At 42.4% G+C, this 21,829-nt stretch overlaps 1 protein-coding gene across 1 annotated transcript; it reads left to right on the top strand.

Annotated features, from left to right (window-relative positions):
• Positions 1-266: 266 nt before the first annotated feature.
• On the top strand, positions 267-21,197 carry ipo9 (importin 9). Its single transcript, XM_012876613.3, has 24 exons — positions 267-545; positions 4,020-4,081; positions 4,196-4,282; positions 5,516-5,717; positions 6,133-6,221; positions 6,598-6,684; positions 8,223-8,342; positions 9,583-9,683; positions 9,858-9,916; positions 10,014-10,165; positions 10,253-10,351; positions 10,533-10,639; positions 11,155-11,294; positions 11,421-11,583; positions 12,548-12,774; positions 14,921-15,069; positions 15,582-15,710; positions 15,792-16,067; positions 17,421-17,587; positions 18,739-18,872; positions 18,979-19,098; positions 19,239-19,349; positions 19,430-19,506; positions 20,464-21,197. The coding sequence occupies exons 1-24, from the start codon at positions 386-388 to the stop codon at positions 20,572-20,574; spliced, it is 3,129 nt and encodes a 1,042-aa protein (XP_012732067.2). The 5' UTR covers positions 267-385; the 3' UTR covers positions 20,575-21,197.
• The last annotated feature ends 632 nt before the right edge of the window (positions 21,198-21,829 follow it).

The raw sequence follows: 21,829 nt of genomic DNA, 5'->3' as shown, positions 1-21,829 counted from the left end.
ATATATATATATATATATATATATATATATATATATATATATATATATATATATATATTCATGCTAATTCTGTAGATTGTGTAGATTTAGAACTAACTTTAGATTAGTTTAACAGCTTTTTTGTTGCTAAATGTCAATCCCCTTCATTTTCGATCAACCAGATACTGTAACTCGCACTCCAGCCCAGTAGGTGGCGACAGTTCGTCTTAGCGTTTGATGCCACCCGCCAAAAATTCCAAAAAGCAGCAGCAGAAGAAGAAGAAGTACGCTTCCTTCGACATAGCCCCGCCTCCGATTTTTCCATGCATTGGCGCGCTCCGCGGCTCCGCTCCTCCCCGGGTATCTGAACCCTCCGTAGCCGGCAGCGAGCGCAGACAAAGCAGGCATGAGCGCGGCGGGTGACGCTCGGGCCGCCTCGGCTCTCGGACCCGTGCAGCAAGGACTGAAGGAGGCTCTGATCGAGACGCTCACCGCCATCCTGTCTCCGGTGCAAGAAGTGCGCGCCGCCGCCGAGGAGCAGATCAAAGTGCTGGAGGTGACAGAAGGTGAGAGGCGGCCGGGCTACAAACTACACCGGCGGGTCACCGACATCCATCCCTTCCTTCTGCGTTTAAACTTATTTTATTACTGCTGGCGGCTGGTTTATTCAGGGCTTCTAAGCTAACACCCGGAGCGGTAGCTGGACCGACTCCTCTAGCTAACGTTAGGCCATGTCAGGAGGAGTTGGAAGAGGAGCTGGTGGATATGGCTGTTCTTCCTCGGGCTTGTCGGTGTTTTTAGTTATTTTTTTGCCTAACATGAGGTTTAGGGGCCCCCAGCTAGCGGCTGTAGAAGTGTGGTGATTAGCGCTGCCCTAGCTGCCCGGGGTCCGGGCACATGGGGACGGGGCTGAAGTTGGTGTCAGGTTGGAGCTCCAGCGTCGCTCTTCGTTAAAGGCGCACTGCACCGTTTTTAAGAAGAACTCCGTTTAATCAGCTCTGATCCTCACAGATTGTCTGGTTTGATTACGGATTCTTAAAAAAAAAAAAAGCAGGTTTGTAATTTTATAAACATTTTATTTTAATTTCATTTTTATTATTTTATTTCATTTTTGAAGCATTCCATGCTTTACAGCTTCTGGTCCACAAGATTTATAAGCCACAGCATTCTTGAGCCTAATTATGGAAAAGACTCGTCCAAATGTCAGAAGGACATTGAATTTACCTTTTTTCCCACACCCCAAAAAATGAGAATGAAGGGTTTTCAAACTCCAAGCTATTTAATTAATCTGCTATCACTGTATATACTGTGGCTTATTATTGTGATTTTCAACCCAAATGCCCAGGATGAAATGAAACCACAGCTGTGTGTTTTGCTTTTTGTAGAATAAAGCTTGGAAAGCCCCACGATATGTTCTAGCCTGACCACATACATCTGAGGTGGACTAAACGGCCAAAATAAAAGGAAATCTCCCCTGCTTGTGTTTCTAAAATTAGAATTAGGGCTTCACAAATCTGTAATCAGAGTGGGGTTATTTAAATCTAATTCACTCACATTATGTTGATTTTCAAGCAGGGCTAAAATGATTCAATGATCAGAAAAAAAACCTCTTATTTATCTTTTATAAAAGGCGATGAAAGGTCCAGCCTAATTCCATTATATATTTCTAAATCACTGCAGCCAGTGTAGAATAACCAGGTTGAGTCTGGCTGCAACCGATTTGAGGTGCTCCAAGTGTCAAAATGGCCCTTTAAATGTAAAATACTGGTTTCCCAACCTGTAATCTGTGTAGAATAATTAAATCTGTGCCTGATTTGTCAAATAACTGCTATTATCAGGCTTTTTTTTTACACTCAAATGTATTAAAAAGCTACTATCTGTTGCCATAGTTTGGTTCAGGTTTGGCGGATCAGATGTTGTCCAGGTTGATTTACAAAAAAAAAAAAAGAAGTGTGCGGTTCAGAGGCTAACTTCAGGGTGGAGAATCTGTGGAGCTCAGCCACAGGAGCTGGAGTTCAAATAAACAGAATTAGTTGATATCTGTTATAAAATTACCCAAATTGCTGCTCCTAATCTCTTAAACCCGGCTCTTCAACCCGTATCCATCAGAGGTTAAATCAGCCATTCAGATCCTTTTGACAGATTCTCCCGCGAAGTGGGCTTTTCAGAGGAGGGGGGGTACTCCCAGCTTCCTGCATCATAAGGACCAGAGGAGGAAATCTTCACGTTTCAGATCCCGAGATGATTTAAATGTGTGCAAGATGAACTTTACCACCAGATATGTTTTAAAATGAAATTAAAGTTCAGTCTTTTTTTATTTGTATACATTTTTAATTAATTTGATGAGGGTATTTTTTGTTTTATTTTTTTGGCTGAAATCAGTACTGTCTATTAATTATCCTGGTATAGAAAAAGCCATAAAATAAATCCTTTTGGTGTTATTTTTTTTTTTTTTCTAGCAAAGTCCCGGTGGGTTTATTAATTGCCGGCTCGGCTGCCGGTAACTCCCACTACCAACGGGGCAGAACGAGGACGTCTCCCGCAACATTTCACAAGGCGGAAGCACACAGAGAGAGAGAGGGAGCGGGGACCGTCAAAATTTATCTCAATCTCTCTAGATGATCCGGAGTCCTGTTTCTATGTTCTTTTCACCTCATCCAGCGAATTTTCTCCAGGCCTTTGGTTCAGGAACCAAAGCTTCCCTCTGGGGCGGCGGAAGTGTGCGGCCTTCGGTCTGAACGCCGACGGGTCGCCCCCCGCAGGGAAAAGGGTTAATTGGACAAAATTAGGATGTTTTTACTTGGAGATGTACTCACTTTTGTTTCGAGCCCTCTGCTTTTAGGATGACATACATTTATTCCATTTAAAATGTTTACACGTCTTTATTTAGGACGCCGGCCCGTTTGTCAGCGTCTGCAGAGCGGCTGCAGCTAACCCTGAAGCGCCTATTGTCCCGCGGTAATCGCGCCGCGGCCCGAGAGTGAATTGAGCGCGCCGTCAGCGAGCGTTGCGGCCCTTTCCGCTGGCCCCTCTCTCTAAGGCAGCGGCTCTGCAGGATTGTCAGCACTAACATTGTCTTCTGGCGCCTGATGTCACTCTTGGTCAAAGCCAGCTGGAGGTAGAGCTGACCGTGTCCGTGCGGAGGCTGAACTCTGCCTTTTTAATCTCTCCTTCTGCTTTCCGGCCATTCCTGGGTGGAACCCGGCCGGCTCGCTCTAGGCACCGATTTCAGGGCTTTGACCAGCTTGTTGCTGCAGAGTGTCCGTCCAGTGATTTGGGTACGCATTAGGGCTGCACAATTAATCGCAATTTAAAAAAAAATGCAATTTCCAAATCGCTGAGGTCTGCAGTTTTTGGCTATGTAACAATTAATGAATCAGACGCGTCCTTTAGGTGTTTAAATTTGTTTAAAGTGGGTTTTCCTTCACATGGAAGGAAAGACAGTTGCAGCAGTGAGATAATCCAATTTTATTACTTGTTTTAGAGTTTATATAATCATACTGTTTTACCAAAAACTTTCAGGAATCTCACCACAGAATTAAGTAGCGGTCAGACTGTTTAATACATAGACTTGTTTGTTGGTTACACCTTATGTTCAACGAGGACTGATGTCCAAGTCAATTAAAAGATATTCTCTTGAATAATATTCTGATTAATAAAAACATTAAAAGTTCTTGTTTTAAATAGTCCTTGTTTACAAACATCTTTATCTAGAGGCCATTTTTGTTGCTTGTGTTTAATGCGGAGAAAAGTCCAAATCGAATCGCAATTTAGGTTGAAATATATCGAAGGCAGAACGCAATAATTTCTGCTCCGAGTTGAGACGCAGCGGCTCTTTTAGCACCTGATCTGCACAGCGATGAAACAGATTGATTTGTTGTTTGTGTATGTTTAAAAACACAAGATAGATTAAACTGAAAAAAATAATCGCATTAAACCGCAATATTAAGATAAATATTCCCAGTTTAACATTCCTTGAAACTAACTTGGTCTCTTCCTAGAATAAGTAAAACTTATCGTTATAACATTTGATCTTCCAGAGTTCGGCGTTCACCTGGCAGAGCTTACGGTTAACCCTCAGGGAGCGCTCGCCATCCGTCAGGTGAGTCCAGTGACACCCGCAGGCCGCTTAAGATCGGGACACTGATCCCGTTTCCTGTGCCGGTGACGATCTGCTGCTTTTCCGGCTTAACAGAGGTTGGGTTTGTGTTTGCAGCTGGCGTCTGTCATCCTGAAGCAGTATGTGGAGACACACTGGTGCGCCCACTCAGAGAAGTTCAGGCCTCCTGAAACCACAGACCAGGTAAACCTTCATTCCTGGATTCAGCTGCTGCAGGTCAGCCCACTTCCTCCTCTGCAAGCAGCATTAGGACAAAATCAGAGTCTGGGGCAGCGGCCCCCGAAGACGACAGGAAGAGATGCTTTCATGGCGTAAAAACAGAAATGTTCTTATTGCATCATTTAGATTAAAATTATAGAAGGTATAGCGTCTAGTTGTCTTTAAAATAGTAAAGAGTGTAACCCAGAGCTCTGCAGTGGTTACAATCCAAAGTCCCGCTGAATAAAACTCGTTTTGAGCCTGAATTTTTTTTTATAATTTTTTATAAATGTAATATTTTAATTACATTTACATTTAATTACATTTATAAATCTTACAGTATCTGGCTGATCGAAAATGAATTACATTTCTTGTGATTCTTTTTTAAAGAACCACCAATTTATTTCTTGTTTTGGGTTTTAAATAAAGAAAGAAATGTTTGCAGTAAAAAGATCTTTTTTTTTAAGGGCATTGAAATTTGTGGAAAATTATGATAGTTTCCAGTGTAATTACAAGAAAAATAGGTCTAAAGATTATTACTTGTCCAGTACTTTTAATGTCAATCTGTTGTGGACATTCATTTAAATGAACATGTGATTTAAAAAAAAAATAAAAAAAAAGCTAAAACATACATTTATTATTATATCTGTATTTTAAAGACATTAGTTTGTCAATTTTAGCTAAAGCTATTAAAAGCCGCAGCAGAAGGTTCACTTGGAGCCACTGGATGCAGACGCCTGGTCTAGAAGTAGTTTAGAAGTGATTACATGCTGGACATATAAAGGACTTAATAAAAAAAATATCCTAATTTAACTCGACATGTGTCGTGATCATTTGCATCATGTGAACAATGGCGCCACTAAAAGTTTCCCTCGCTTTGGTAAAGACTCCTACACCGGACTAAAGAGGCTAGAAAGCGTCTAGAGGGTTGCTTTAGTCAAAAGGCACACAAAAAAGGGACTTCCTGCAATAATTAAAATTACAACTTAAAGAAATAAAGAAACGTTGCAGGCAGAATGTTTTAAATCAAGTCTACTAAAACGCTGGATAAGACGTGTATGACTTTTTATTGGTTTGGTGGTCTTCCTTCTTCTGGAGAGTGGGTCTAAAAGCCCAAATTCATAAAAAAAGAAAGAAAAAAAAGAAAGTGATATCTACTAGGAAATAAAGTTTTACGGCTTAGACCTTGTCTGACCTGACCCCGTTGTGTCCCGTCAGGCCAAAGCGGCCATCAGGGAGCTGCTGCCCAGCGGCCTGCGGGAGTCCATCAGCAAAGTGCGCTCCAGCGTGGCCTACGCCGTGTCGGCCATCGCCCACTGGGACTGGCCCGAGGCGTGGCCGCAGCTCTTCACCCTGCTGATGGAGATGCTGGTCAGTGGGGATGTGAACGCTGTTCACGGGGCCATGAGGGTCCTCACGGGTAAATAACAAACTATTTATATATATTTATCTATGTTGATTATTTATACAGCCGTAGCCCAGCTTGCTCTAGTTTTATACGATCAGTGGTGAAATCCTATTAAACGTGAGAGTTCAGGCTAATTGCATGTTTCTGTATCCATCCACTGATTTTTTATGCTGGACGTCGCTTTCATCAGACGTCAATGTACTTGAAATATTTTAAAATAACTATAGTAAGTGTTTGGACAGCCTACGACCGAGCTTTGGCGTAAGCTAAACCCTCCATGGAAGAGTAGTTCTCAGTTCCTCACACACTATTACTGCATAGTTTATGCTAATTGTTGCAAATTGATGAATTATTTAGATTGTATTTTGAATTTTTTTCCCCCTGTTTTCTTGTGTCTAAATTTTATCTTCAATGCCCTCTTTTCCAGAGTTCACTCGAGAGGTGACCGATACTCAGATGCCGCTGGTGGCTCCAGTCATCTTACCTGAAATGTACAAAATCTTCACCATGGCTGAGGTACTGCGACACGCTTTGTGATCTGCAGCACAATGAACCGCTCGTTAAATCGGGAAAAATAAACCCATTTATTTTAGCGATGCACCGATAGGAAAATTTGGGCCAGTATCAAATTCCGATATTAATGATATGTAATGTATATTATATTTAATGGCTGATAATCGATATTTCTGCCTCCTAAAACACAGAAACAAGCTGTAACAAGATGGAAATGAACACTGGTTAAATAAATAATGAATATTTAACGATACGTTAAAAAATGACCGGTTCTGGGTGTTGATCGTGCGTCTGTGTTTTGTGGGATTTTGTGCTCCTCTCTGCTCACAGATTCTGGCACTGATTGCCTTGTCCCTCCCCCCTTTGTGAATAATTGCAGGTTTACAGCATCCGTACCCGTTCCAGAGCCGTGGAGATCTTCACCACATGTGCTAACCTCATCTGTGCTATTGAAGAGCTTGAAAAGGTGAAGCAAACATCCGCACCCGACGCGCGACAAATCCGTTTCAAGATCCGGGTTTCTAATACACGCCGTAATTTTTCTGTATCTGAAGCGTTTAGGTGGCAAATATTTCAGTCAATTCAGACTCACTTTGACTTTGTTTTTTCCTAAAGTCAGTTTCCCAACTACTTGAAGCCTCATTAGTTTGTTAAAAGGCATTTCTTTTCCCCAAGAGTACAATCTGCCTCTCGTGGAGATGTTCTCGGTTTTCTAAGTAATCCAGTCCTTCGTTTTACCAACTTCTGATTGGTGCTTTAAAGCTCGTAATGTCAGCATCATCAAACCAAGTTGTATTTTTCTCTCATCCATGAAACAAGGAAGAAGTTTTGATGTTTTTATTCTCCTCCCGTCGGTTGAATGATGTAAATCCCTGCGGTTGTTTTTCAAGTCGGAGGACTTACCGTATTTTCCGGACTACAAGTCGCACCAGCCATAAAATGCATAATAAAGAAGGAAAAAACATATATAAGTCGCACTGGAGTATAAGTCGCATTTTTGGGGGAAATTTATTTGACAATATACAACATCAAGAACAACATCTTGAAACGCTATTTTAAATAAAAATAAAACGGAGGCAACAACAGGCTGAATATTTGTACGGTTAGCTTACGCTACATGACACAACTGAGAACGTGCCTGGTATGTTAACATATTAAAAGCTATTCAGATAACTATAGCATAAATAACATGCGAAGAAGTTAACCAAAGCGCCCGTGTCACTCCAAATAACTAAAATCCAGTGAAATCTTCATCCTCTGTGTCACTTTCAAATAACTCCGGAGGTAGAAGATGCGGCACTTCCGCTTCTACGTCGCTTACGTCTGATTCAACACAGGCCTAGAGCGCCCTCTTGTGGTTTGGTGTGAAAATAACAGGTGTAATGATATACCGGTAAAAATGTGTAATAATTTCACACATAAGTCGCTCCAGAGTATAAGTCGCACCCCCGGCCAAACTATGAAAAAAAACTGCGACTTATAGTCCGAAAAATACGGTCATTAAATCTATGAGAGGATTTTTCTCAATGTGTGGTTTATAATCCAACTGTTTACCTCAATAGTAGACGGCACGATGTCAGGAAAGCATGTAAAATAGATACTGCTTCTGAATGTTATGATAACCAACTTCTTCCATCGCAGTCTGCTCACTGCTCTTCATCTTCATCTTGGCCTCTAATAATCCACAAGTGCGGCCCGGCCGCGATCTGCAGTGAAAGTAGAGTCTAACTGGCCAAATATATTATTGGCGCACACAATCTTTACTTAACATGGCACTTACAATATATTTTTTTTATACAAATCTTGCATCCTAGCAGTCCTTTTGTGCATCCATATTGCTAAAACCTTTGCCAATCCCTAGATTTTGCAGCTCATGGAAATGTTTGAACAGTTCTCCCGTCATGATGCTTAATTCACTTTGCCTATTTCTAGCGTTGCAGTCGTTACCACCATAAATCTGTGTTTTATGTGAGTTGATAACGCCGCTGTGTATTTTGGATTCAGGGCGCAGCTAAAGCCCTGATCTTCCCGGTGGTGCAGCAGTTTACTGAAGCGTTCGTGCAGGCTCTGCAGATGCCTGATGGGCCTTCGTCTGACAGCGGCCTCAAGATGGAAGTCCTGAAGGTGAGCGGCTCTGAGGGTCACACGTTGATCAACTAGTTGATTGGAGAGACGCAGAGTCCCGAGCAGCAGCAGCAGTGGCGTCTCTGGCAGGATAAGTTATGTCACCTGTTAGCAGCAACTCATTTCTGATGAATACAACCTGACTTTGATCAGTTGTAAATTAAACAGATAAAATAACACACTAGAAAATACATTTTATATAAGCTAAATGTCATTTAATTGTTGTACATAAAATTATAAAGGCTCGCTCATATTGTTCATTTATTGAACAGAAAAGACTCACAGCAATCCTTCAGTGAGCCAGCAAGGACAACCAACACTAGAATAATATTTGCTTTTTATTGTTTGTTTGTTTATTTATTTGTTTATTTATTTATTTAATCAAGACAGTGCACATTAATGAACAATCTTATACTCCTGTACAGATTGTAAATGAGCCAGATTATAGTATAGTTGCTAATTTACATCTGTCGTCCTGAGGCAGGGACAATACAAAAAACACAAGATCACAAAATACAATATCAGTCAAAACACATAGACACACATTCAAACAATGACATTACAAAAAAATTAAATTAGTGAGTGAAAACCCCCTTTTTTAGTTTCCCTTTTCTTATGTTTTATTTTGTGTAACTTTTTCTACATTTTACTTGTTTTTATTCCACTTTTATTTTCCAATGATTTAACGATGTAAAGCATTGTCCTTGCACTGAACTCTGCTTTACAAATAAATCTGCCTTGCCTAGATGGTCACACACTATCCGGCAGAACGTAAACGTAACGTTCAAGCATTTTGATTGGACGATTTGAGCTCAGGGCCGTAGGATTTGTCTACTGAGAGCGTGGTGGACAAGCGCACTGGGATTTATTTAAACAAACGTTGGGGGCTGGGCCCAATAACAAAGCGCCTCAAGAGGATTTAGCCCACTGAGCGTGTCAGTATTGATATATAGACACAAATTTTTCTAACAGAATTTTATTAGTAAAGGAATCAGTCTTTTTTTTTTTTTTTTTTTTTTTTTTTTTACAATATTGCTCTTAAAGAACGATCCTGTCCCACTGATTATTGTGAACATAGAGCTCCACAGCGACATCTGGTGGGGCCCGGGGACGCCATCGGTCCCAAGTCATAAACTGAGATGTTTTGTAACTGCTAGAAGAAAGATATCTTTAAAATGTTTGTTGTTCTTATTGTTCCTACAACACGGCTTAAACTTGTTTCCGCGTTTTGTTTCCACAGGCGGTAACGGCTTTAGTGAAGAACTTCCCAAAACCGATGGTGTCGTCTATGCAGCAGATATTGCCCATCGTCTGGAATACACTGACTGAAAGTGCAGCTTTATATCCCTCAAGCCGCCAGCATTATACTGATTAACGACACATTTTGCTGCCAAAATGGTTTAATCTCTTTGTCACATTTTCATCATGTAATATTAAATCAGTTGATGATAATTAATATGTTGAGTCTGTGACAAAGCCTGAAATCAAGCGATTGTTCCTTAGCTTTGAATTCACTTATGTGAGAACAGAAGTCAACTACACTGAGGAAGTGGACGACCCCGTCGACTCGGACGGTGAGCAGCGTTCACCTCCACTCTCTCCTTTCCATTTTCCCTTCTGTAGTGGCGCTTTTTATATGCGTTCATTTTTGTTCTCGACTCTCATTCCAAGGCGAGGTTCTGGGGTTCGAGAATCTGGTCTTCAGCATCTTTGAGTTCGTCCACACGCTGCTGGAGAACAGCAAGTTCAAGAGCACCGTGAGGAAGGCTCTGCCCGAGCTCATCTACTACAACATCCTCTACATGCAGATCACCGAGGACCAGGTGAGGAGACGCCGCTGCTGCCGCCGCCGCACGGTCGCAGCTGTCAGAAATGAGTTTTTCTTGACGAATCGCCCCCCCTGTGCTCAGGTTAAAGTGTGGACGGCGAACCCTCAGCAGTTCGTGGAGGACGAAGACGACGACACGTTCTCCTACTCCGTCAGGATCTCTGCTCAGGACCTGCTGCTGGTGAGCGTTAGATAAAACACGGCTGAGGTCCATAGCAACACTCTTTACTCGGTGGGGATGAGAGTAGAGCTTGATGGTGCACTAAGTGTGACTTAAAGGACTGCTCTGGAAGCTTATGCAGGTGTGTGTATGTGTGTGTATGTGTGATGGTGCAAAAGCCTATTTCTTTCTGCTGTTGCAGGCTGTAGCTGCAGAGTTTCAGAATGAGAGTGCAGCGGCGCTGGCAGCAGCTGCAACCAGACACCTCCACGAGGCGGAGCAAGCTAGGAACAGCGGCAATGAGCACTGGTGAGGAGAGATCAGGCTCTCAGACAGAAGGTCAAATGGCTTTTATTAACAGGATGTCTGGGGCTGGACGATAATTCATTAAAGATATATATATGGATCTATAGACGTGTATCGATGATAGGAAAAAGGGTCGATAAAAAATTCAATAAAACAGTTTTCCTTCCTTTTGCATTCTAGCCATGCAGGTTAATATTACAGTCATTACATCCTCCCAACCAATCACAACTCAGACCCAGAAATGCGCCGTCACCAAGCCCCTCAAAGAGTTTTTTAAAATCTTTTAAATACTTGCAGTTTTGGTAAAAAGTTGGTTGAATAAAGGGTTGAGTTATTATCTATATCGATCAATACGATTTCTGTTTTATCAATATGCTTTTTTTTCTCCTATATTGTCCAGCCCTAGGATGTCTTGATTTAAGTTGCTGGGCTTAGTCTGAAGAGGCAGAACAAGGAGATCTGCTGTTCAGGCTCTCGTTTTTTTATTTTTTTTATTATTATTTTGCTTTCCAAACCAGGTGGAAGATTCACGAGGCCTGCATGTTGGCCCTCGGCTCAGTCAAGACCATCATCACGGAGAACGTGAAGAACGGACGAATCCAGTTCGACATGCACGGTTTCCTGGCCGGCGTCATCCTCGCCGATCTCAACTTGACCGGTGAGACGCACGGCTGAAGTTTACAAACCCTGCACAAAAACACACGCTTTTAAAAAAAAAAAGATTTCAACGGACTCAGAAGTTGCCTCCTGTTTTCAGTAGAACCCGTTGTTTTCTCGTTCCCAGCGGCGTCTCCGTTCCTCCTCGGCCGGGCCCTGTGGGCGGCCAGTCGCTTCACGGCCGCCATGTCTCCTGAGCTCATCCAGCAGTTTCTCCAGGCCACGGTTAGCGGCCTCCATGACAGCCAGCCGCCGTCCGTCCGCATCTCGGCGGTCAGGGCCATCTGGGGGTGAGCGGCCCGCCGTTCTGGACTAGCTTCTAACAATGTTAGCGTAGCATCTCCAGCTGAGCGGACCGCACCGTGCAGAACTTCTCAGACTCTTGAGCTTCTTCACTTTATTTTATTTTTTTTGCTTATACACTACAAAAACAGAACTAAAAATAAGTAAAAACTTCTTGAAATTAGCGGGTTTGTCCTTGATTTGAGCAGGTAAATGAGATAATCTGCCAGTAGAATGAGTATTTTGATCCCTAAAATAAGATGATTGGATATACTGCACTTGAAATAAGATGATGGAGATGAGTTGTTCCTATTTTAAATGCAAAAATCTTATGTCATTGGCAAATCATCTTATTCACCTGCTCAAATCAAGGATAAATGCACTCATTTCAAGTAAATGTTTCTTATTTTTAATTTAGTTTTTGCAGTGTACCCAACATCTATGAAGTTCAGGGTAGTTTGCTGGTATTTTATGTGGTGGACCAACACAAGGTGATGTGTGGCTCTATAGGTGTTTTATTTTATCCAGACTAGTGTCCAGTGTTTTTATTTAATCAGCGCTTTGTACGACCACCTTCCACAGAAATTGCTGCTGCATCTCTTGGCGAACATCTGCCAGCTTTGCACATCTGGAGACTGAATTTTACACATTTGTTTGCAAAATACCTGAAGCTCAGTCAGATTTGATGGAGAGCGACTGTGAAAGGCGATTTTTAAGCCCCGACACACATTATGAAGCGGGATTAGGTCTTAATTGTTAGAAGCTGCAGGGAAAGTTGCCTTAAAGATAAACCCAGGGTGTCCAAACTGCAGATTTTACTTATAATATTTTCTGCCACTTAACAGAAATGCACTCCCTTGTGTTGGCCTGTTTTAATATCCCTGAAATGTATGCGTCCAATGCAACTGGAAGAAGCTGCAGGGGTCTGTAGCTCTGTCAGGTCTTTATCCGTGTTGTTTTTCTGTTTTTCAGGTACTGTGATCAGTTGAAGCTGTCGGAGAGCACGCACGTCCTCCAGCCTTTCCTCCCCAGCATATTGGAGGGTCTGGTCCAGCTGGCTGCACAGTTCAGCTCAGAGGTGCTGACACTCGTCATGGAGACGCTGTGCATCGTCTGCACCGTGGACCCGGCCTTCACCACCAGCGCCGAGAATAAGATCTGCCCGCTCACAATCGCCATTTTCCTCAAATATAACAACGGTACTTCTGCAGCCCTTTGGCCCAAAATCCTACCTTGTCGCACCTTCTTCCTGTGAAGCCAGCAGTCACTCCTTCACATTCGGTTTTTATCCTGTTTTAGGCCTTTTTTAGAAGGGAAAAACGATAGAGTCGCCAATCTCACTTGTTTAATTTTGTTGAAAGAAAGCAGACTTGACACAAAACTGCAGTCATTTTGAGTGACAACTTTCCGGCTGTAAGAGAAACATTGTGGCTATCGGAGTCAAATTTTTAGCTCAAGCAGAAGAAAATCTTATGGAATCATAAGCTAAGGCTACGTTCACACTGAAGGCCTTGATGCTCAATTCTTTTTTTTTTTTTTTTTTGTGAAATCAGATTTTTTTTGCGTGTCCGTTCACATTTCCAAATATATGCGACTTGTATGTGATCTCCTGTGTGAACTTAATGCATTCATACACCTAAGCGTCCCGCATGCACAGTAGAGGACGTGATGACGTCATACGTAGCAAGCGTCCTCATTGTTGGCGGAAGTAAACATGGATCGTAATGCTGCAGCGTATTTTACGTTCTTTACGTAATTCTCCAACCGGAGCCAGCGCATTACCAACGCAATCTTTTTAAGAAGATCGAAAAGGATGAGAGCCAAATTTTAGCGATGTGAGCGGCTTTACTGATACGGACTTCATTCATAATTTTTGAATGACAAAGGCAACCTTTATGTGTCTGAACGGTTCTCTTTAGCGCTCTCACGTAAAAACACACATCTTCGGCGGCCATAGCTGTGAGTAAATGCGTTGTCGTGGGGCTGTATTGACTTGCAACAGGTGTTTGTTACCGCACAATAGTCAACCTCTTTGGCATAGCCAGGTCCACCGTTAGTGACGTTTGTCAAGTATCAATGACGCAGTGTTTCCCGCAGGAATTTGCTTATGCGAGGCGGACCGATTCGCCGAGCGGGGGGGGGGTTGGACGACACGTTTTCCGCGGACCGACTCGCGGGGGGGGGGGGGGGCGACACGTTTTCCGCGGACCGACTCGCGGAGCGGGGGTATCCATCTGTTTTTTCCATGCCATTCACGCACGCCAAGATAGCGCTGCGGGAAACCCTGATGACGTACAGGTCGGATGAATGTGACCTGGCCGTACAGACACAGGTCGCATTTGGAAAGATCAGATCTGTGTTGTTCAGACTGTCATGAAAAGATCAGATCCAGGTCGCCTATGGGCAAAAAAAATCGGAATTGGTCACTTCAGGCTGCAGTGTGAACGTAGCCTAAGACAGAGACACACACCTCCACAGTACTTTGTTGCACCACCTCTGGCTTTTAGAACAGCCTCAGTCTCTGAGGCATGGACTTAATGAATGACAAGCGGTAGTCTCCATCAATCCGCATCCAACTTTCACTTGTTGCTTTTTGCCAGATCAGCTTTGGAAGTTTGTCATGGACCGTCTTTCTCCAACCTCCATCACAGATTTTTGTTTGGATTGAGATTCAGACTATTTGCAGACCATTACATTGACCTCGCGTGTCTTTCTTCACGGATTGCTTTCACAGTGTTTTTTTTTTCTTCTCTATGGCAAGATGCATTATGAACTTGAAAAATTATTTCATCGTCCTCACACACATCATTTCAATTAATAGGATAAGAAAATGTAAATTTGGGCATTTATTGAAGACGTAATGGCAGCCATCTCCCCGTTGTCTTTAGCTGCTTGCAGCCCCATATTATCATTGACTGTGGAGATTTCTTTATATTATATTATATTTATATTCTCATTGGAACGGTACCAAACCACCATCAGCACCTCTCCCCATTCATCACTGAATAAGGGCTTTCATCCAGCCAGCTACAGTCCACAGCTGCTTTCCTTAGCCCACTGCAACCTCGTCTTCCTCCGTTCAGCTGTTATTGATTGCCTACATCTAGCTTTTCTCCATGTAAATCTCATTTCTGGCTGTGAAAAACCCACATCTTTTGAACGTTGATTTAAGTTTTTTAAGAAGTGTGATAGTCCGCTCCCTTGTTTCAGGTAACACCTCATGTTAGCGCCATGGTGTCCTTTCTAACCGCAGACTGACGAGCAGATCTAATCTAATACGTTTTAGGGAGGAAAAAGAAACGCGATCGTCGTTTTCAGGCCGTTTTTAACGTCTGTTCTCCTCAGACCCCGTGGTGGCGTCCCTGGCCCAGGACATCTTTAAGGAGCTGGCGCAGATCGAAGGCTGCCAGGGACCCATGCAGATGCGCCTCATCCCCACGCTGATCAGCATCATGCAGGCGCCACCTGATAAGATCCCCTCTGGACTCTGTGCTGTAAGCACCACATATTGTAGAGATTATTCACTCTTTTATTTACTTCTGTCCTGCACGGCAAAAACGGATCTAAAAATAAGCAAAATGTTCCTAAACATAGTGTTTTTGTTCTTGATTTGAGCAGGTAAATAAGATCATTTGCCAATGGAGTGAGTATTTTGACCCCTAAATTAAGATAATTAGACATCCTGCACTTGAAATAAGAAGATGGAGATAAATTGTTCCTATTTTAAGTGCAAAAATCTTATTCTATCGGCAGATCACCTTATTTACCTGCTTAAATCAAGAACAGATACACTAATTTTCAGAAAATTTTACTTATTTTTAGTTCTGTTTTTGTAGTGTTTTGTTTCATCACTTCCTCAAACGTCAGACCAGTCTTTCCCAGTTCTTCTTGTCAGACTCGAAGGCAAAAGCTTGAGTTGTATTTCTGTATTGGCATTTTTTTTTCCATCTCTAAATGAAGGTAATCTTGTTTCCCTGGAGTTGCACTCATTCATTTCTGTCTGCAGAACTCCATAGAGATCTTGGCCACCGTGGTGCGAAACACAAAGCCTCCTCTGTCAGAGCTGTTGGTGTGTCAGGCTTTCCCCGTGGTGGCACAGTGCACCTTACGCACCGACGACCACACCGTCATGCAGGTAACCAAAGCTCCAAAGCTTCGACTTCGCAAAACCAGAACCGTGCCGGACCTTTGAACCGACGCGTTTTTGTTGTTTCAGAACGGAGGCGAGTGTCTGCGAGCGTACGTCTCTGTGGCCCTGGAGCAGATCGCCCAGTGGCGGGACGAGCAGGGCAACAGCGGCCTGTGGTACGTCATGCAGGTGGTCAACCAGCTGCTGGACCCGCGCACCTCCGAGTCCACGGCCGTCTTCGTGGGGAGGCTGGTGTCCACGCTGATCTCCCGGGCCGGAACCGAGCTCGGAGACCAGCTGGACCACATCCTCCGAGCCATTCTGAGCAAAATGCAGCAAGCCGAGGCGCTGAGCGTCATGCAGGTAGGGAGGAGGGGGGGGGGGGGTGTCTGCGCAGCTTGATCTCAGTGAATCATAATTTCATTAAAGTAAAATGGGGGGTTCCAGTCGTTGGGTTGAAAAAGGGGAAACTCATACTTTGATTGATATCACTGAGGAAAATATTTCACGTGTTTTTTTTTTTTTTTCTGCTGATCTTGATTATGGCTTGAAATGAAAACCAAAAGTTACGTTGGTCTGAAAAATGGTCCACAAAATGTATAAAGACAATCATTTCTGGTACATTAATACCAGCATACTGTGAAGAATTTTCATGTATTGTACAACATATAGACTCAGTATGTGGTCGGCGTGGAGGTGAGCAGTGTGTGCGTCAGCTCAGGTGTAGAGGAAGCCCATCTGTGGTGTTGGTCTTTATCGCTCATCTCATCTTTATGTTTGTCTGTTGGCTCTCATCTACCTTTTGACAATCCTCCAGTCCATGTGAGGCTTGGTTCAGGGTGAGTTGGCTGTGCAGTTAATCGCAGTGGGCATTAAAGCAGGTGAGGGCAAAATGAAATCAGCGTTTCCATGAAGCTAGTCAGCAGCAGGAAGCACAAAGTTCTCTGAAATGTCCTCTTAGGCAGCTGCGCTGACTTTGGACTTGTCCCCACTGGCTCCCTAAATTATCACCGACTGAGGACTTCAGTCCTGACCTCAGACAGCTTGGATTCTTGGAAATTGTTTTTTAAATCAAATGCAAACTTTATTTTGCCCCCCCCCCCAAAAGAAGAAATCTTTTAGTCACTCTATTTTTTTTTTTTTTTTAACACAAGGAATGGACCAGTTTCAGCTCGTCTCATGGATACATCTGGGTCTAGTTGCTCCTGAAGGCCTGACTGTGGCTACGGTTCACAACTTATAAGTATCAGCCAAACTTTTAATGGCCTTTTGCTTTAAAACGCTCTCAAGATTCTTTTCGTTCCCTTCTTTCTCCCAAACGTCTCCCCACCGCTCAGCTTTCCGTTGCCGGGTAAGACGCCGTCTGTGTCTCGCCCTCCCTGAGGACGACCCTGATAAAGTTGTTTTCTGGTTATTTGTTTCCGGGTTAACCTCACCAAGGCAGCAGTCTTCTGTTTTTGCACAGATCGTTGTTTGAATTATCTCTAAAATCCTTTACATATAAGCCATAATTATCCAAATTACCAGATATAAACGTGTGAAATATCCTGTGTGCAGTAAACGTTTCACTTTCTTATAATTAAATTACTGAGAGAAATGGACTTTTTGATGATGTTCTCATTGACTGAGACGCACCAGTATAGATGTAGTAGGTATCCTCTGTCTGGTCTCCTGGTTTCTTTATTTCCCGTCGTCTCCCGTCTCATCGTCCCGCAGTCTCTCATCATGGTATTCGCCCACCTGGTTCACTCCCAGCTGGAGCCACTGCTGGAGTTTTTGTGCAGCCTGCCGGGTCCGACGGGGAAGCCCGCCCTGGAGTTCGTCATGACGGAGTGGATGAGCCGGCAGCACCTGTTCTACGGGCAGTACGAGGGGAAAGTCAGGTCAGACAGCGTTACTTTTTTTTCCCTGCGTAGGTCTTGTGTTTTTAATTGCAGCCGGTGTAGGTACCAGATCGACTCGGGGCCCTGCGCCTTCTGATGACATCACTATACATGATCGGTTTAACTTTTGCACAATTATGAAAAACATTGTGATTGGTCTGGACAACTTACTAAAGTAATTATAGCGGAGTGTAGGTTTTATTCGAGAGCGGGATTGCGGTTTGTAAACGGACAATTTTACAAAGAAATTCTCCATGGTCCCTGCGCCTCCCGATGACGTCACATTATGGCAACACCACTCAAACAAACTACATTGAGCCCGCGGTCTGAATTTGTAACGAATCCATTTTATTTAGTTAATTTAGCGCTTTCTTTTTTCTTAAAAGCTTCAGGCTTAAAGATGAACATAGAAAAATGTGAAATCTTAGCAATTCAAAATAATCAACCCACTTTAATTTATAAAAATGAGGTAAAATATTTAGGTATAATGATTAACAAGGACCACACTAGAAATTATAGAACAAATATTCAAGCCAAAATCAACAAATATTTGACAGTTGGCTCAATTTTTGGAAGAATATTGTCACAATTCCATCTGGAATAATAAAAAACATGGGATCAGAAAAAACAACATTGTAATATCAGTAGAAAAAGGAGGAATAAACGTTATTGATTTTAAAGTGATGAATGCCGTGATAAAATTAAAATGGCTACAGACTTTTATTAAAAATGAAAAAGAATTTATGGCTTAGTTTCCCTTCACAACTTTTTTTTTTTTTTTTTTTTTTTTTTATTGGAGGAAGGAAATTTCTCTTACAATGTAACTTAAGATCTTGCAAAATTACCGATTAAATTGTCAAACTACCACAGAAGCATTCCAAAATGATGTTAAAAGTTTTCATGCCTCGATTAAGTTACTGGAAAATAACCGTAAATTAACAAAATAAAATTGATTTGTAACGAATGGAGACCGCGGGCGTAATGTAGTTTGTTTGAGTGGAGTTGCCATATTAATGACGTCATCGGGAAGCGCAGGACCCCCGAGCCAATCTAACCACCCGAGCCGATCTAGTAGGACCGAATGGTGTTGTACCTTCACTTATTTTACCGTTCCTCCCACAAACGCTCTCCTTTGTACTTTATTCTGGCAGCACGGTGGCGCTGTGCAAGCTCCTGCAGCACGGCATCAACGCCGACGACAAGCGGCTCCAGGACATCGTGGTTAAGGGGGAAGAAATCTACGGCCCCGAAGACGGCATTCGCACTCGCTCCAAATCTGCCAAAAGTAAAAGCGATTTTATTAAGAATGAGATTTCATGCCATATCTTTAAATCTTACTGACCACATAAAATAAAATAAAATAAAAAAATGTGTTTTGTTTTGACTTTAAGACCCAGAGCGCTGGACGAACATTCCTTTACTTGTGAAGATCTTCAAACTGATCATCAACGAGCTGTCGACCGTGGTGGAAGCCAACGCCAGCCGGGCCAACGCCGCCGACTGGAGCCAAGGTGAGGAGAAACGATGAAGGTGGCCGTTCCTGCGTCTCCAGGAGAGACGTTTACTGACAGCAGACCCAGTTTAAGCACCCCGTACAGACTTACATTTTACATCTTCAGTCGTCTTATTTATTTATTTCGTTTTGCCTCAGATTCCAGCGGGATGTGGGACGACCAGGAGGAGGAGGAGGTAGACGATGAAGAGGAGGACGAAGGGTTAGCGGGGCAGCTGCTCTCCGATCTGATTTCATCGAACAAATATGGTAAAGCATTTCCGCGGAGCGTCTCGGTTCTACTTCTTTTACCTGAATTTACATTCTCACTACTCGTATTATTGTCACAGACGACGATTATTACGAGGATGATGAGGAAGATGATCCAGATGCCTTGAAGGACCCCATTTATCAGATCGATCTGCAGGTAAATGCTCACTTCTTATCTTATTTGTATTATTTCACCTGCCTATCTAGCCTCTCCTCCATCTGTGCGGTTGTACTTCTGTCCCACCATCTCCTCATCCATCCTATGGCTGGACGATATAGGAAAAAAAGTATATTGATAAAATAGAAATAATATTGATCGCTATAGATAATTATCTACAAATTCAATACATTCAATTGAATTCAATTTTATTTATATAGTGCCAATTCATGAAACATGTCATCTCAAGGCACTTTACAAAGTCAAATTCAATCATATTATACAGATTGGGTCAGATTATACATATACTTTAAATTCAGCCCTGGTCATTTTATACTGTTGCTTAGCAACCTATTTTTAGATACAGAACACACAAACACTGAATTCCAACTCAACCTTTTATTCAACCAACTTTTTACCAAAACTGCAAGTTTAAAAAAAAAAAAAAAAAAAAGCACTTGCTCTCTGAACCATTTGAAGGGGGCGGGGCTTGGTGACGGAGCATTTCTGGATCTGAGTTGTGATTGGTTGGGAGAATGTAGTGACGGTAGTATTAACCTACATGATAGGCTAGAATGCTAAAGGAAGGAAAACTTTTATTCTGTTGAACTTTTTATTGACTTTTTTTGTTCTATCATCGATATACGTCTATGGATTGATATATATCGTTATTGAGTTATCGTCCAGCCCTAATCCACTAATTATAATAATCCCACAAATAATGATAATAATGAAATGTTGTATTTAAACCTTAAATCGGCCCTAAAACTGACGGAAAATTCTGGAAATTTAAATCTGCAAAAGAACATTTATAAATTAAAATTGTGTTAACACAGGATTTTTTTTTTTTTGGTCGTGTGCAATTTTCATTTCTGTATGAATAAATAGAATTCTATTATTATTTGTGGAGTTTTAACTTAAAATCCCCCTCCCCTCTCTCTCTCTCTCCTTCCTCAGGCGTACCTGTCAGACTTTCTGACACAGTTCGCACAGCAGCCATGTTACAGCATGTTTTCAAACCACCTCAACAACGCTGAGAGACAAACCCTGCAGTCTATAGGCCTGTAGTCTCGCCGTTTGATCCTCTCATCGCCCTGAAACGTTGCTTGTGATGAGTTTACGACGGACTGCAAGGCAGGAGGGGAGCGAGTCGGGAAAAGTACATATGCACTTAACATGACCTCCTTATTTTTTTACTTTATACGAACGATGGGATGAAGGAGCTCCCTTGACGTTAAGAGACGACACCAGTCTCTAAAGAAAGGTCAAACATTGTTCGCTTTGGGAGACCTTCAGCGGGGACAAGAGAAGCAGACGGCCTTCACTGGGGGAAGGACTTATGAATCTCATCGCCCGGGCCAACTGTTTAATTCCCCCCCCCCCCCCGTTTGTAATTTAGCCGCTCATATTTGTATTTCTGTGAATGCAAAGTGGAAATGCAACGTGGCGAACTCTTCCAAAAGACTCGACACTGTCTGAAGGAAATAATTTTAGGGGGAAAGAGTCTTCGGTGGCCTTATATTCCAGAAAACGGTAACTGTTTGACAGGAAATGCAAAACTCTTAAACCAGCTGTCATATCTCGGGATTGGGTGGGTGTTTTGGGGAAGTCACCCTGTTGCCATTTTGATTCAATGCCTTGTCATTTCATTGTATCTATTGAAGTTTAGAATAAAGTTGTTTCTAAATAAGTTTGTAGCTGGAGATTATTTTGAGAGGTTTTGTACTGAGAAAGTCACTGCAGTTTGTTTATGAAACGTTGGAACTGCTTTTCACTCTGCTTCTAACCTCCTGTAACCTTTTGGGAAATTCAAAATGATCACATAAAGATGCCTTTGGTTTATCGCACAGGTTGCTGAATGCTGCGTTGCTATGAAAATGAGAGTGGGGATTGATTATTTAAGAAGTTACACAGTTGCAATGATGTCAGGATTTTTATTTTTGGTAATTTCTGGTTAAAACCCCCAAACTCCAGATAATCATTACATCATGCTGCGCTATCTTGTTTATGAAGCTGCTGAGGAGCCACAGGTAGAGATTGCATGAATCCAATTGTCCTTTCAGTTTGTGATTTTTGTTAATTTGTTATGTTAACAAAGCTGACCACGCCTGAGCAGGTCCTTTGGTATTCAGTTTTGATATTAACACGGCCTCATTAGTTCACAACACACCATACTATACCCCCAAAACCTCAGAAAAATGAAGTTTGTTGTCATGGCCCCTTTAAAGCTGAACAGTCCATTTTAAAAGGGGGAAGAAGGTGAAATTGTAAACAATAGTGGTGTAAATCTCCATCTTTTTCACAATATATAGATTTCTTTGAT

This window comes from Fundulus heteroclitus, chromosome 20 (genome assembly GCF_011125445.2).
Source record: "Fundulus heteroclitus isolate FHET01 chromosome 20, MU-UCD_Fhet_4.1, whole genome shotgun sequence".
Taxonomy (NCBI): domain Eukaryota; kingdom Metazoa; phylum Chordata; class Actinopteri; order Cyprinodontiformes; family Fundulidae; genus Fundulus; species Fundulus heteroclitus.
This window is presented reverse-complemented; position numbering and strand designations above follow the sequence as displayed.

Bases quoted from the DNA above. Each gene is read 5' to 3' on its own strand.
- ipo9 (XM_012876613.3), top strand. From the start codon at position 386: ATGAGCGCGGCGGGTGACGCTCGGGCCGCCTCGGCTCTCGGACCCGTG. The intron at 10,166-10,252 runs GTGAGGAGACGC...CCCTGTGCTCAG, and splicing joins TGCAGATCACCGAGGACCAG to GTTAAAGTGTGGACGGCGAA. The intron at 19,507-20,463 runs GTAAATGCTCAC...CTCCTTCCTCAG, and splicing joins TTTATCAGATCGATCTGCAG to GCGTACCTGTCAGACTTTCT.